This window comes from Oncorhynchus kisutch, linkage group LG2 (genome assembly GCF_002021735.2).
Source record: "Oncorhynchus kisutch isolate 150728-3 linkage group LG2, Okis_V2, whole genome shotgun sequence".
NCBI classification, from domain to species: domain Eukaryota; kingdom Metazoa; phylum Chordata; class Actinopteri; order Salmoniformes; family Salmonidae; genus Oncorhynchus; species Oncorhynchus kisutch.
The window spans coordinates 266,247-280,761 of NC_034175.2; the positions used below are offsets into that span (position 1 = coordinate 266,247).

At 44.4% G+C, this 14,515-nt stretch overlaps 1 protein-coding gene across 1 annotated transcript in view; it reads left to right on the top strand.

Annotated features, from left to right (window-relative positions):
• nek11 (NIMA-related kinase 11) overlaps nucleotides 1–14,515 on the top strand; it is a 146,701-nt gene that overhangs the window by 23,241 nt on the left and 108,945 nt on the right. The window contains exon 3 of the mRNA XM_031803379.1: nucleotides 3,131–3,296. Coding sequence (XP_031659239.1) covers nucleotides 3,131–3,296 — 166 coding nt within the window. The remainder of the gene's footprint in view (nucleotides 1–3,130; nucleotides 3,297–14,515) is intronic.

Genomic DNA, 14,515 nt, shown 5'->3' on the forward strand with positions numbered 1-14,515 from the left:
AGAACAATGTGATATTATGAGGGAGACAGAACAATGTGATATTATGAGGGAGACAGAACAATGTGATATTATGAGGGAGACAGAACAATGTGATATTATGAGGGAGACAGAACAATGTGATATTATGAGGGAGACAGAACAATGTGATATTATGAGGGAGACAGAACAATGTGATATTATGAGGGAGACGAACAAGTGATATTACGAGGGAGACAGAAAATGTGATATTATGAGGGAGACAGAACAATGTGATATTATGAGGGAGACAGAACAATGTGATATTATGAGGGAGACAGAACAATTGCATAAAACAAAAGCAAAAAACGAAGCACTGAGTCACATAGACACATTTCTATATACTAAACACATACTCTCAGTTATTTTAATTCACCAATCATATTTATATTCCTGCTCAATTACCTTCTGTGACATAATATGCTAAATGTGTAGAAACACAAAGGCAAGGTGATGTCAGCTGTTTGTTTGTTACATAACCAATGTGCCATTGAATGGCTCCCCTGCCAGCCTGCCTCTGGCTAGAAGGAGTCATCTATTCTAGATGCTCCATGTCACACTAACAGATGAGTCCTTCTGTGCCAATCTCTGGTCCTCTACGTCAGGGGTTCTGATAACTCGTGACCCACTTGCCCAGGGCCCACTTTAGGCCCAGGCCCATTATTTAAGCAACCCTGCTCTATGTCAATCTCTGCCACCAAGGACAAGGCCACTAAACTGCAAACCATTTATCGTATCATACTGTACATACTGTATGCATGAGGACATGGGAAAGGTGATGATATCTAATGAAGCACAGTATATGGAGGGGGATTTTGAACGACCCATTTATCACAATGTTCCACCAACATCTCCTCAACCAGCTGACTTCAACAGTGTTGGAAATCTCCACCAACATCTCCTCAACCAGCTGACTTCAACAGTGTTGGAAATCTCCACCAACATCTCCTCAACCAGCTGACTTCAACAGTGTTGGAAATCACCACCAACATCTCCTCAACCAGCTGACTTCAACAGTGTTGGAAATCTCCACCAACATCTCCTCAACCAGCTGACTTCAACAGTGTTGGAAACCTCCACCAACAGCACTCTTAGACAGTGTTGGAAATCTCCACCAACAGCAGTCTTAGACAGTGTTGGAAATCTCCACCAACAGCAGTCTTAGACAGTGTTGGAAATCTCCACAAACAGCAGTCTTAGACAGTGTTGGCCATGTAGTACATCAAACCACAGCTTTGTCATGAATGATCCCATCCCTCCACTGTCTCCTGGATGACCTCTCAGCCCTGCCCACTGATGTGGTAGTGACCCGGAGGTTACTTCAACCTGGGATCACTGGCTCAGAACAACAGTAAGCCCACACCTACGCTGACATTAACAAGAAGTCAAGGAACACTCAATCTGCAGACGATCATTTCATTCCAGGAAGACAAATAATCTGACCGACTATCAGACACAGCCCAGCTTGACCATGACTCATTGCAGAGAGCCAACAGAAGAGGGTGTAAAATATGTTTTCCGGCAGGAAGGAAGAAAGTGGAAGTTAGGTCTTAAATGTCTTGACTGCTGCCACCGGGAACCTGTGAAGAGAGCTGAGAAGACGCAACACCAGATGGAACACATTTCACCAACCACACTAACCCTGGATGCCAACCCAACCCAACATGTGTCATAGTTAGGGCCATGTGTTGTGGTTAATCATATCAGAAGCCTAAGGATCTCTCAGTCTCAGAGCAGCATAGCAGGATGTCATTTAGGACAATGCGTTTCCGCTGCCTAACCTTTGCAGAAGGTGAGAGAAAGTGAAGTAGGAAGCTGAATAGAGAGAGACTGAATGAGAACGTAGACTTCACATCAATGACCTGTGGACCAATTTAGCCAGAGGTTCTTTGTGCTGCGACAGATCAGTCCTTTCTCTGAGTGGGGCCTGATGAGCTCCTTAAAGGTATGGAAGGAGGAGAGGTAGAGAGGAGGAGATGAAGAGAGGAGGAGAGGTAGAGAGGAGGAGCGATAGAGAGGAGGAGAGGTAGAGAGGAGGAGAGGAAGAGAGGTAGAGAGGAGGAGAGGAAGAGAGGTAGAGAGGAGGAGAGGTAGAGCGGAGAGGTAGAGAGGAGGAGAGGAAGAGAAGAGGAGAGGTAGAGAGGAGGAGAGGTAGAGAGGAGGAGAGGAAGAGTGGAGGAGAGGTAGAGAGGAGGAGCGATAGAGAGGAGGAGAGGTAGAGAGGAGGAGCAATAGAGAGGAGGAGAGGTTGAGAGGAGGAGAGGTAGAGAGGAGGAGCGATAGAGAGGAGGAGAGGTAGAGAGGAGGAGCGATAGAGAGGAGAGGTAGAGAGGAGGAGAGGTAGAGAGGAGGAGAGGTAGAGAGGAGGAGAGGGAGAGAGGAGGAGAGGTAGAGAGGAGGAGAGGTAGAGAGGAGGAGAGGAAGAGAGGAGGAGAGGTAGAGAGGAGGAGAGGTAGGGAGGAGGAGAGGAAGAGAGGAGGAGAGTTAGAGAGGAGGAGAGGTAGAGAGGAGGAGCGATTGAGAGGAGGAGAGGTAGAGAGGAGGAGCGATAGAGAGGAGAGGTAGAGAGGAGGAGAGGAAGAGAGGAGGAGAGGTAGAGAGGAGGAGAGGTAGAGAGGAGGAGAGGTAGAGAGGAGGAGAGAAGGAGAGGTAGCATACATGTGTGTATGTACCCAGGACCAGACAGGGGACTGGAGAAAACATACATTTTAAACGATCTGTCTGAATGATGTTCCCTGTCCCTGCCCAGGATGATAATTGGGGTACGGTGGTCAACTTTCGTCTATTGCCAGCTTTTCACATTTGCACTCCCTAATACTTTATATGGATATATGGGCGGCAGGTAGTCTAGTGGTTAGAGCGTTGGGACAGTAACCGAAAGGTTGCTAGATCCCTTGAGCTGACAAGATAGAAATCTGTCATTCTGCTCCTGCACAAGGCAGTTAACCCACTGTTCCTAGGCTGCCATTGTAAATGAGGATTTGTTCTTAACTGACTTGCTTGGTTAAATAAAAAATAAAAATAACTTGCTACTACGTACATGTGTTGCCCATTTTGGAAAAACCCCTTACTATAACCTTTCTCTCTCCTTTGCCGTCTGACCTTTGACCCCTAGTAAGGTGCTGAAGGAGATCCCTCTGGGGGACCTGCGTCCTAACGAGACAGTCCAGGCATCCCAGGAGGCTCAGCTCCTGTCCCAGCTCCACCACCCAGCCATCATCACTTTCTACAGCAGCTTTCTGCATAGAGATTCCTTCTGCATCATCACTGAGTACTGTGAGGTAGGACTGATGTCTCCAGATGTTGCAATCTCATCCACAACCTTGAATAATGCATTCATTCTCGAGTTCCCTCTGTCAGCTGGACTGACATCAGGTCAGGGCATCAACCATGCAGTGAGGAAATATTCTCCGCCATCGGTCCGTTTTCAGTTTCCTCGTTTGACCTTGGGCAGGGTTCGTGTGTACATTGCCACTGCATTCTCAGTTGTTATTTTCTGTCAGAAACATGTGAAGTGGTTAAAACCTTTACAGGATTGGTGGGTCCACCTCGGTACGGTTGAGCTAACGTAGGCTAATGTGAATAGCATGAGGTCGTAAGTAACAAGAACATTTCCCAGGACATAGACATATCTGATATTGTCAGAAAGGTTAAATTCTTGTTAATCGAACTGCACTGACCAATTTACAGTAGCTACCTTGCTATTGTTTGAGGAGAGTGCACAGTTATGAACTTGAAAAGTTATTAATAAACCAATTAGGCACATTTGGGCAGTCTTGATACAACATTTTGAACAGAATGCAATGGTTCATTGGATCCGTCTAAAACTTTGCACACACACTGCTGCCATCTAGTGGTCAAAATCTAAATGTAATAATAATATATTATGGCCTTTCTCTTGCATTTCAAAGATGATGGTACAGAAAAACAAAAAAAACGTTTTTTTCTTTGTATGATCTTTTACCAGATCTAATTATATTCTCCTTCATTCATTTCACAGTTCCACAAACTTCAAAGTGTTTTCTTTCAAATGGTATCAAGAATATGCATATACATTTGAAGTCGGAGGTTTACATACACTTAGGTTGGAGTCATTAAATCTTGTTTTTCAACCACTCCACAAATTTCTTGTTAACTTCTTGGATATAGGGGGCGCTCTTTTAATTTATGGATAAAAAAACGTGCCCGTTTTAAGCGCAATATTTTGTCACGAAAAGATGCTCGACTATGCATATAATTGGCATCTTTGGAAAGAAAACGCTCGAAGGTTTCCAAAACTGCAAAGATATTATCTGTGAGTGCCACAGAACTCATGCTACAGGCGAAACCAAGATGAAACTTCAACCAGGAAATGGGCAGAATTTTTGAAGCTCTGTTTTCCATTGTCTCCTTATATGGCTGTGAATGCGCCGGGAATGAGCCTGCCCTTCCTATCGTTTCTCCAAGGTGTCTGCAGCATTGTGACGTATTTGTAGGCATATCATTGGAAGATTGGCCATAAGAGACTACATTTACCAGGGGTCCGCCCGGTGTCCTTTGTCTAAATTGGTGCGTAATCTACAAGTTGCACGCAGTCATCCAGTGATTGAGAGGAGAGAGGAGGCTTTCAACGAACGATATATCATGAAGAGATATGTGAAAAACACCTTGAGGATTGATTCTAAACAACGTTTACCATGTTTCAGTCGATATTATGGAGTTAATTTGGAAAAAAGTTCTGCGTTTTGAAGACTGAATTTTCGTTTTTTTTGGTAGCCAAACGTGACGCACCAAACGGAGCAATTTCTCATAAACAAATAATCTTTCAGGAAAAACTGAGCATTTGCTATCTAACTGAGAGTCTCCTCATTGAAAACATCTGAAGTTCTTCAAAGGTAATGATTTTATTTGAATTATTTTCTGTTTTTTGTGAAAATGTTGCCTGCTAATGCTAACGCTAAATGCTACGCTAGGTGCGCTAGCTGTTACACAAATGCTTGTTTTGCTATGGTTGAGAAGCATATTTTGAAAATCTAAGATGACAGTGTTGTTAACAAAAGGCTAAGCTTGAGAGCTAGCATATTCATTTCATTTCATTTGCGATTTTCATGAATAGTTAACGTTGTGTTATGCTAATGAGCTGCGGGGATAATTACACTCCTGGATACAGGTTTTTTTCGTAGCTAAACGTGACGCACCAAACGGAGCGATTTCTCCTAAACAAATAATCTTTCAGGAAAAACTGAGCATTTGCTATCTAACTGAGAGTCTCCTCATTGAAAACATCTGAAGTTCTTCAAAGGTAATGATTTTATTTGAATGATTTTCTGGTTTTTGTGAAAATGTTGCCTGCTAATCGTAACGCTGAATGCTACGCTAGCTGCGCTAGCTGTTACACAAATGCTTGTTTTGCTATGGTTGAGAAGCATATTTTGAAAATCTGAGATGACAGTGTTGTTAACAAAAGGCTAAGCTTGAGAGCTAGCATATTAATTTCATTTCATTTGCGATTTTCATGAATAGTTAACGTTGCGTTATGGTAATGAGCTTGAGGCTGTATTCACGATCCCGGATCCGGGATGGCTCGACGCAAGAAGTTAACAAACTATAGTTTGGGCAAGTCGGGTAGGACATCTGCTTTCTGCATGACGCACGTAATTTTTACAACAATTGTTTACAGACAGATTATTTCACTTATAATTCATTTTATCACAATTCCAGTGGGTCAGAAGTTTAGTTGACGGTGCCTTTAAACAGCATGGAAAATTCCAGAAAATGATATCATGGCTTTAGAAGCTTCTGATAGGCAAATTGACACCATTTGAGTCAATTGGAGGTGTACCTGTGAATGTATTTCAAGGCCTACCTTCAAACTCAGTGCCTCTTTGCTTGACATTATGGGAAAATCCAAAAATGTATCTCATGTCATTGCTTACATTATGCATAAATAAGACCTTATAGATGCCAAGTCTTGGTCATGAAATGGTTTCAGTTTTTTTAATGTATTATTAGAAAATAATTGTTGACCTCCACAAGTCTGGTTCATCCTTGGGAGCAATTTCCAATCGCCTGAAGGTACCACGTTCATCTGTACAAACAATAGTACGCAAGTATAAACACCATGGGACCACGCAGCCGTCATACCGCTCAGGAAGGAGACGCGTTCTGTCTTCTAGAGATGAACGCTGTCACGTTCTGACCTTTATTTCCTTTGTTTTGTCTTTATTTAGTATGGTCAGGGCGTGAGTTGGGGTGGGCAGTCTATGTGTGTTTTTCTATGTTGGGGTTTTGAGTTCAGCCTAGTATGGTTCTCAATCACAGGTGTCGTTAGTTGTCTCTGATTGAGAATCATACTTAGGTAGCCTGGGTTTCACTTTTGACTTGTGGGTGTTTGTTTCCGTGTGAGTGTTTGTTGTCACACGGTACTGTTTCGGTTTTCGTTCATGTTCACGTTTATTGTTTTGTAGAGGAGGAATGCCGGAGGAGGAATGCCGTTACAGAAACACCCACCAACCAAGGACCAAGCAGCGTGGTAACAGGCAGCAGCAGCAGGAGAGGCAGCGATACCTGGAGAGGTGGACTTGGGAGGAGATTCTGGACGGCAAAGGACCCTGGACTCAGCCAGGGGAATATTGCCGTCCCAAAGCAGAGCTGGAGGCAGCGAAAGCAGAGAGGCGTCAGTATGAGGAGGCAGCACGGCAGCGCGGCTGGAAGCCCGAGAGGCAGCCCCCAAAAATTATTGGGAGGGGGCACACGAGGAGTGTGGCGAGTTCAGGTAGGAGACCTGCTCCAACTTCCCGTGCTTACCGGAGAGCGAGAGGGACCGGGCAGGCACTGTGTTATGCTGTGTAGCGCACAATTTCCCCAGTGCGTATGCATAGCTCGGTGCGGTACATTCCAGCTCCTCGTATCGGCCGGGCTAGAGTGGGCATCGAGCCAGGTGCCATGAAGCCGGCTCTACGGATCTGGTCTCCAGTGCGTCTCTTCAGGCCGGCGTACATGGCACCATCCTTACGCATGGTGTCCCCGGTTCGCCAGCACAGCCTTGGCTATTCCACCTCGCCGCACTGGCCTGGCTACGGGGAGCATTCAACCAGGTAAGGTTGGGTAGGCTCGGTGCTCAAGAGCTCCAGTGCGCCTGCACGGTCCGATCTACCCAGTGCCACCTCCACGCACCAGCCCTCCGGTGGCAGCCCCCGCACCAGGCTGTCTCTCCGTCTTCTGCCTACAGGTGCTCCCGCCTGCCCAGCGCTGCCAGAGCCTTCCTCCTCTCCAGCGCTGTCAAAGACTCCCGTCTGTCCTGAGCCGCCAGAGTCTCCAGCCTGTCCTGAGCCGCCAGTCTCCCGTCTGTCCTGAGCCGCCAGAGTCTCCCGTCTGTCCTGAGCCGCCAGAGTCTCCCGTCTGTCCTGAGCCGCCAGAGCCGCCAGTCTGTCCGGAGCCGCCAGATCCGCCAGTCAGCCAGGAGCCGCCAGAGCCCCCAGCAAGCCAGGAGCCTCCAGAGCCGCCAGCCAGCCAGGAGCCTCCAGAGCCCCCAGCCAGCCAGGAGCTTCCATAGCCGTCAGCCAGCCAGGAGCTGCCAGAGCCGCCAGCCAGCTAGGAGCTGCCAGAGCCGCCAGTCAGCCAGGAGCTGCCAGAGGCGCCAGTCAGCCAGGAGCTGCCAGAGCCGCCAGTCAGCCAGGAGCTGCCAGAGCCGTCAGTCAGCCAAGTCATGGTCAGGGCGTGAGTTGGGGTGGGCAGTCTATGTGTGTTTTTCTATGTTGGGGTTTTGAGTTCAGGCTAGTATGCTTCTCAATCAGAGGCAGGTGTCGTTAGTTGTCTCTGATTGAGAATCATACTTAGGTAGCCTGGGTTTCACTTTTGAGTTGTGGGTGTTTGTTTCCGTGTGAGTGTTTGTTGCCACACGGTACTGTTTCGGTTTCGTTCGTTTCACGTTTATTGTTTTGTAGTGTTCAGTTTATGTCTATAAATAAACATTAAGGACACTTACCACCATGCGCATTGGTCCTCCGATCCTTCTCGCTACTCCCCCTCAGAAGAGGAGGAAGAATGCCGTTACAAACGCACTTTGGTGTGAAAAGTGCAAATCAATCCCAGAACAACAGCAAAGGACCTTGTGAAGATGCTGGAGGAAACAGGTACAAAAGTATCTATATCCACAGTAAAATGAGTCCTATATCGACGTAACCTGAAAGGCCACTCAGCAAGGAAGAAGGCACTGCTCCAAAACCACCATATAAAATCCAGACTACGGTTTGCAACTGCACATGGGGACAAAGATCGTACTTTTTGGAGAAATGTCCTCTGGTCTGATGAAACAAAGATAGAAGTGTTTGACCATAATGACCATCATTATGTTTGGAGGAAATATAGGGAGGCTTGCAAGCCGAAGAACAACATCCCAACCATGAGGCACGGGGGTGGCAGCATCATGTTGTGGGGGTGCTTTGCTGCAGGAGGGACTGGTGCACTTCACAAAATAGATGGCTTCATGAGGCAGTAAAATTATGTGGATATATTGAAGCAACATCTCGAGACATCAGTCAGGAAGTTAAAAGCTTGGTCACATGGGTCTTCCAAATGGACAATGACCCCAAGCATACTTCCAAAGTTGTGGCAAGGACAACAAAGTCAAGGTATTGGAGTGGCCATCACAAAGCCCTGACCTCAATCCTATAGAAAATTTGTGGGCAGAACTGAAAAAGTGTGTGCGAGCAAGGAGGCCTACAAACCTGACTCAGTTACACCAGCTCTGTCAGGAGGAATGGGCCAAAATTTACCCAACTTATTGTGGGAAGCGTTTCGCTTGACCCAAGTTAAACAGTTTAAAGGCAATGCTACCAAATACTAATTGAGTGTATGTAAACTTCTGACCCACTGAGAATGTGATGAAATAAATAAAAGCTGAAATAAATCATTCTCTCTACTATTATTCTGACATTTCAAATACTTAAAATAAAGTGGTGATCCTAACTGACTGAAGACAGGGAATTTTTACTAGGATTCAATGTCAGGAATTGTGAAAATCTGAGTTTAAATGTATTTGGCTAAGGTGTATGTAACCTTCCGACGTCAACTGTGCTTCAGGTCATGAGCCACAGACAGTTAGATTTGGGTATGTCATTTTAGGGGAATTTTGAAAAAAGGGTCCAATCCTTAACACCTGCCCTTTCCACAACACAGACTGACCAGGTGAATCCAGGTGAATCCAGGTGAAAGTTAAGATCCCTTGTTGATGTCACTTGTTAAATCCACTTCAATCAGTGTTGATGAAGGGGAGGAGACAGGTTAAATTCTTAAGCTTGGAGACAATTGATACATGGATTGTCTATTTGTGCAATTCAGGCGGTGAATGGGCAAGAAAATATTTAAGTGTCTTTAAACGGGGTATGGTAGTAGGTGCCTGGTGGGGGTGGGGTGGGGGGGGGGGGGTGCAACTCAATATTAGGAAGGTGTTCCTAATGTTTGGTATACTCAGTGTATATTTCAACATAGCATGTCATTGTTATTCAAGGTAGAACAAATGTACAGAATCGTCTACACACACCTTATTCAATACTGCATTATCACAGCATCAAAATAGGACTATAGAAGGCCACAGATGCATGATCTTAATTTGATCACCATGTTGCAGGAGAACTTTCCAGGAAATGTCAAATGTGTAGTGTGTTTTTAAAAATACTTCTGAAGTTTGTAATTTCCCCTTTGAAATGTCATACTTGATTTTCCCTTATGAAAAATGTATCAACCCCTACAAAAATGTCCATGAATTATAATCACATAATTCACATTTCCTGTTGCTGCAGGATTATTTTCCTGCTGTAGCAAACTGGCTCAAATTAAGATCCTACATGTGTATATGGTTATTTTGATCCTGTCATGCACTTATCGTGTTATAAATTCATGGCTTCGTGATTTTCTTATATAACACCATGGCTTGGAATCACTCCATACAGAGCTAACATGATTACATGGTCACTGTGGTTCCCTACACCAGAGCAGCACACCTCTCTCTTCAAACTGTAGCCCTGTAGGTGTTCCAAGCTAGAGAGAGGTCACAGGGAAATGTCTGAAGTGTCAGAGCATGGAACAAGTGATTGATCTGTGCCCCCTCCTTCTCCGCCCCCCTTCTCTTGCTCTCGCTCTCTCTCCGTTTTTCTTTTCATCTTGTCAAAGTGTTTGCTGTATAGATTACAGCAGGTATGGGTTCTGTCCTCCAGTCTTTCTCCTACTAGATTACAGCATGTAGGGGTTCTGTCCTCCAGTCTTTCTCCTATTAGATTACAGCTGTATGGGTTCTGTCCTCCAGTCTTTCTCCTACTAGATTACAGCTGTATGGGTTCTGTCCTCCAGTCTTTCTCCTACTAGATTACAGCAGGTAGGGGTTCTGTCCTCCAGTCTTTCTCCTACTAGATTACAGCAGGTATGGGTTCTGTCCTCCAGTCTTTCTCCTACTAGATTACAGCAGGTAGGGGTTCTGTCCTCCAGTCTTTCTCCTACTAGATTACAGCATGTAGGGGTTCTGTCCTCCAGTCTTTCTCCTATTAGATTACAGCTGTATGGGTTCTGTCCTCCAGTCTTTCTCCTACTAGATTACAGCTGTATGGGTTCTGTCCTCCAGTCTTTCTCCTACTAGATTACAGCAGGTAGGGGTTCTGTCCTCCAGTCTTTCTCCTACTAGATTACAGCAGGTAGGGGTTCTGTCCTCCAGTCTTTCTCCTACTAGATTACAGCAGGTAGGGGTTCTGTCCTCCAGTCTTTCTCCTACTAGATTACAGCAGGTATGGGTTCTGTCCTCCAGTCTTTCTCCTACTAGATTACAGCAGGTAGGGGTTCTGTCCTCCAGTCTTTCTCCTACTAGATTACAGCAGGTATGGGTTCTGTCCTCCAGTCTTTCTCCTACTAGATTACAGCAGGTAGGGGTTCTGTCCTCCAGTCTTTCTCCTACTAGATTACAGCAGGTATGGGTTCTGTCCTCCAGTCTTTCTCCTACTAGATTACAGCAGGTAGGGGTTCTGTCCTCCAGTCTTTCTCCTACTAGATTACAGCTGTATGGGTTCTGTCCTCCAGTCTTTCTCCTACTAGATTACAGCAGGTAGGGGTTCTGTCCTCCAGTCTTTCTCCTACTAGATTACAACAGGTATGGGTTCTGTCCTCCAGTCTTTCTCCTACTAGATTACAGCTGTATGGGTTCTGTCCTCCAGTCTTTCTCCTACTAGATTACAGCAGGTATGGGTTCTGTCCTCCAGTCTTTCTCCTACTAGATTACAGCAGGTAGGGGTTCTGTCCTCCAGTCTTTCTCCTACTAGATTACAGCAGGTATGGGTTCTGTCCTCCAGTCTTTCTCCTACTAGATTACAGCAGGTAGGGGTTCTGTCCTCCAGTCTTTCTCCTACTAGATTACAGCAGGTATGGGTTCTGTCCTCCAGTCTTTCTCCTACTAGATTACAGCAGGTAGGGGTTCTGTCCTCCAGTCTTTCTCCTACTAGATTACAGCTGTATGGGTTCTGTCCTCCAGTCTTTCTCCTACTAGATTACAGCAGGTAGGGGTTCTGTCCTCCAGTCTTTCTCCTACTAGATTACAGCTGTATGGGTCCTGTCCTCCAGTCTTTCTCCACCTACAGTAGATTACAGCAGGTAGGGGTCCTGTCCTCCAGTCTTTCTCCAACTACAGTAGATTACAGCAGGTAGGGGTCCTGTCCTCCAGTCTTTATCCTACTAGATTACAGCAGGTAGGGGTCCTGGCTTCCAGTCTTTATCATACTAGATTACAGCAGGTAGGGGTCCTGTCCTCCAGTCGTTCTCCTACTACAGTAGATTACAGCAGGTAGGGGTCCTGTCCTCCAGTCTTTCTCCTACTACAGTAGATTACAGCAGGTAGGGGTCCTGTTCTCCAGTCTTTATCCTACTAGATTACAGCAGGTAGGGGTCCTGTCTACCAGTCTTTCTCAAAAATATCATGGTGTACAAGACACCTGTCTGATTGGCGCCTGTCTGAGTGGACTGATCCATTGTGGAGGCCGTGGGGATGGCACAGTCCATCAGTCTAAGAGATGTGCTACTGAAATTGTGTATGGTTATATTATGTAAGAACCATGATGCAACACAAATTAAAATGCAAATAATTTTATAGCAAATGCGCTTTCTCCCACGTTGGATAGTGGTTACTGTCCTGAAACACATCAGGTTCTGAAACACATCAGTGTGCTGTTGAATTTGCATTTTTTTCTAGACCATGTTGCTATGTGCATAATAGCAAAGTTAACCAGCATATTGGCGGCCGAGGCAGCAGCGGAGTCAGGAGACGAGAAAACAGCCTTAATTGTCTAAGAAAAGTGAGTAGAGAGGAAACTCCAACTTAATTAGGTCTATAATCAACAGCCAAACTGTTAAATGTGCCTGGCTTTGTAAATCTTCCATATATATCTACAGAAATAAGACAGATCCTGCTTCTGTTGTCTGTTTGACTGTTTGTTTAATAGCCTACTGATTCTGTGAGCAATAAGCCTTACGCAACCACATGTCGAATAAACAATTCCACAAATTCGTCTGTTTTTAATCTTTGCTATGCTGTAATAAAGGCTTTACACTTTTTTTCCTTAGACCAGCCTCTCTGGCATTATTTATCATTTATTTCATGTTGTTTACTCTGTTCCAAATTGTCCCCAAAATTATATTTATAATATATTTTTTTAAATAACCCTCCTTTTTCCTTGATCTCCTTCTTGTTGTTATTATTATTATTATGATGAGCATGATAATTATAATCATAAGTCATATCATTATAATTAGTAGGCTTAGTATAGCAGCCTTGTATAACCACCATTGAGCAGTAGGCCTAAGAGCGCATCCTGTTTAGTCATCATACTGTAACTTACTGAGGCCTTAGGCCTATATTTAACACTTATATAGGCTACAATAAATAGGCCTAAGAGCGCATCCTGTTTAGTCTTCATACTGTAACTTACTGAGGCCTTAGGCCTATATTTCAACACTTATATAGGCTACAATAAATAGGCCTAAGAGCGCATCCTGTTTAGTCTTCATACTGTAACTTACTGAGGCCTTAGGCCTATATTTCAACACTTATATAGGCTACAATAAATAGGCCTAAGAGCGCATCCTGTTTAGTCTTCATACTGTAACTTACTGAGGCCTTAGGCCTATATTTCAACACTTATATAGGCTACAATAAATAGGCCTAAGAGCGTATCCTGTTTAGTCTTCATACTGTAACTTACTGAGGCCTTAGGCCTATATTTCAACACTTATATATGCTACAATAAATAGGCCTAAGAGCGCATCCTGTTTAGTCTTCATACTGTAACTTACTGAGGCCTTAGGCCTATATTTCAACACTTATATAGGCTACAATAAATAGGCCTAAGAGCGCATCCTGTTTAGTCTTCATACTGTAACTTACTGAGGCCTTAGGCCTATATTTCAACACTTATATAGGCTACAATAAATAGGCCTAAGAGCGCATCCTGTTTAGTCTTCATACTGTAACTTACTGAGGCCTTAGGCCTATATTTCAACACTTATATAGGCTACAATAAATAGGCCTAAGAGCGCATCCTGTTTAGTCTTCATACTGTAACTTACTGAGACCTTAGGCCTATATTTCAACACTTATATAGGCTACAATAAATAGGCCTAAACTCCCCATTTAGTAAACTGCGTTCACAAATATATGTGACTGTTTTTAGTCTTTGCTGTAATAAAGGCTTTACAAGAAAAAAACTAAAATTGTTACAATAGACTCTCTATTACGCTTGAAATGTATTTGATGTTGTTTACATTGTTCCAAATGGTAAGAAATGTTGTATTGTAATCTACCAGCAGCTGTTTGGCAGAGACATATAATATACATGAAGCGCTGGCTCCTTACCTTCTCTTTCTTGATCTCCAGGATTTTCCACAACTTGTCAAATGTATTCCTCACATCTGAACTCCCTTTTTACCTCCTGAGCAACCAGTAAACATTCTCCCGTATCGAGTTTGTTTGTCACTTCCTGTGCATCCATTTTGCTGTCATGCGTTACGGTGTTCAGAGTTTGTTATAGCCAGTTTATTGATGTGATTCTGATATGCTATAGGTCAGGCCCTATTAGTCATGTGCATGCGATGCATACATGTGTCACGTAAAGAGAGTGAGGGTTCAGGGAATAGGGAATGTTTTACCTAAACAAATTAGGAATTTCGGTAACATAACGTTTCAGTCAGAAATGGCTGTATTATGTTGCAGCAACATTGACAGTACAATACACACTGTTGATGTTCTGTGGTGGTCACTGCAGCAGGGAGGAGAGAGAGACAACACTATAAACACTGTTGATGTTCTGTGGGGGTCACTGCAACAGGGAGGAGAGAGAGACAACACTATAAACACTGTTGATGTTCTGTGGTGGTCACTGCAGCAGGGAGGAGAGAGACAACTATAAACACTGTTGATGTTCTGTGGTGGTCACTGCAGCAGGGAGGAGAGAGACAACACTATACACACTGTTGATGTTCTGTGGTG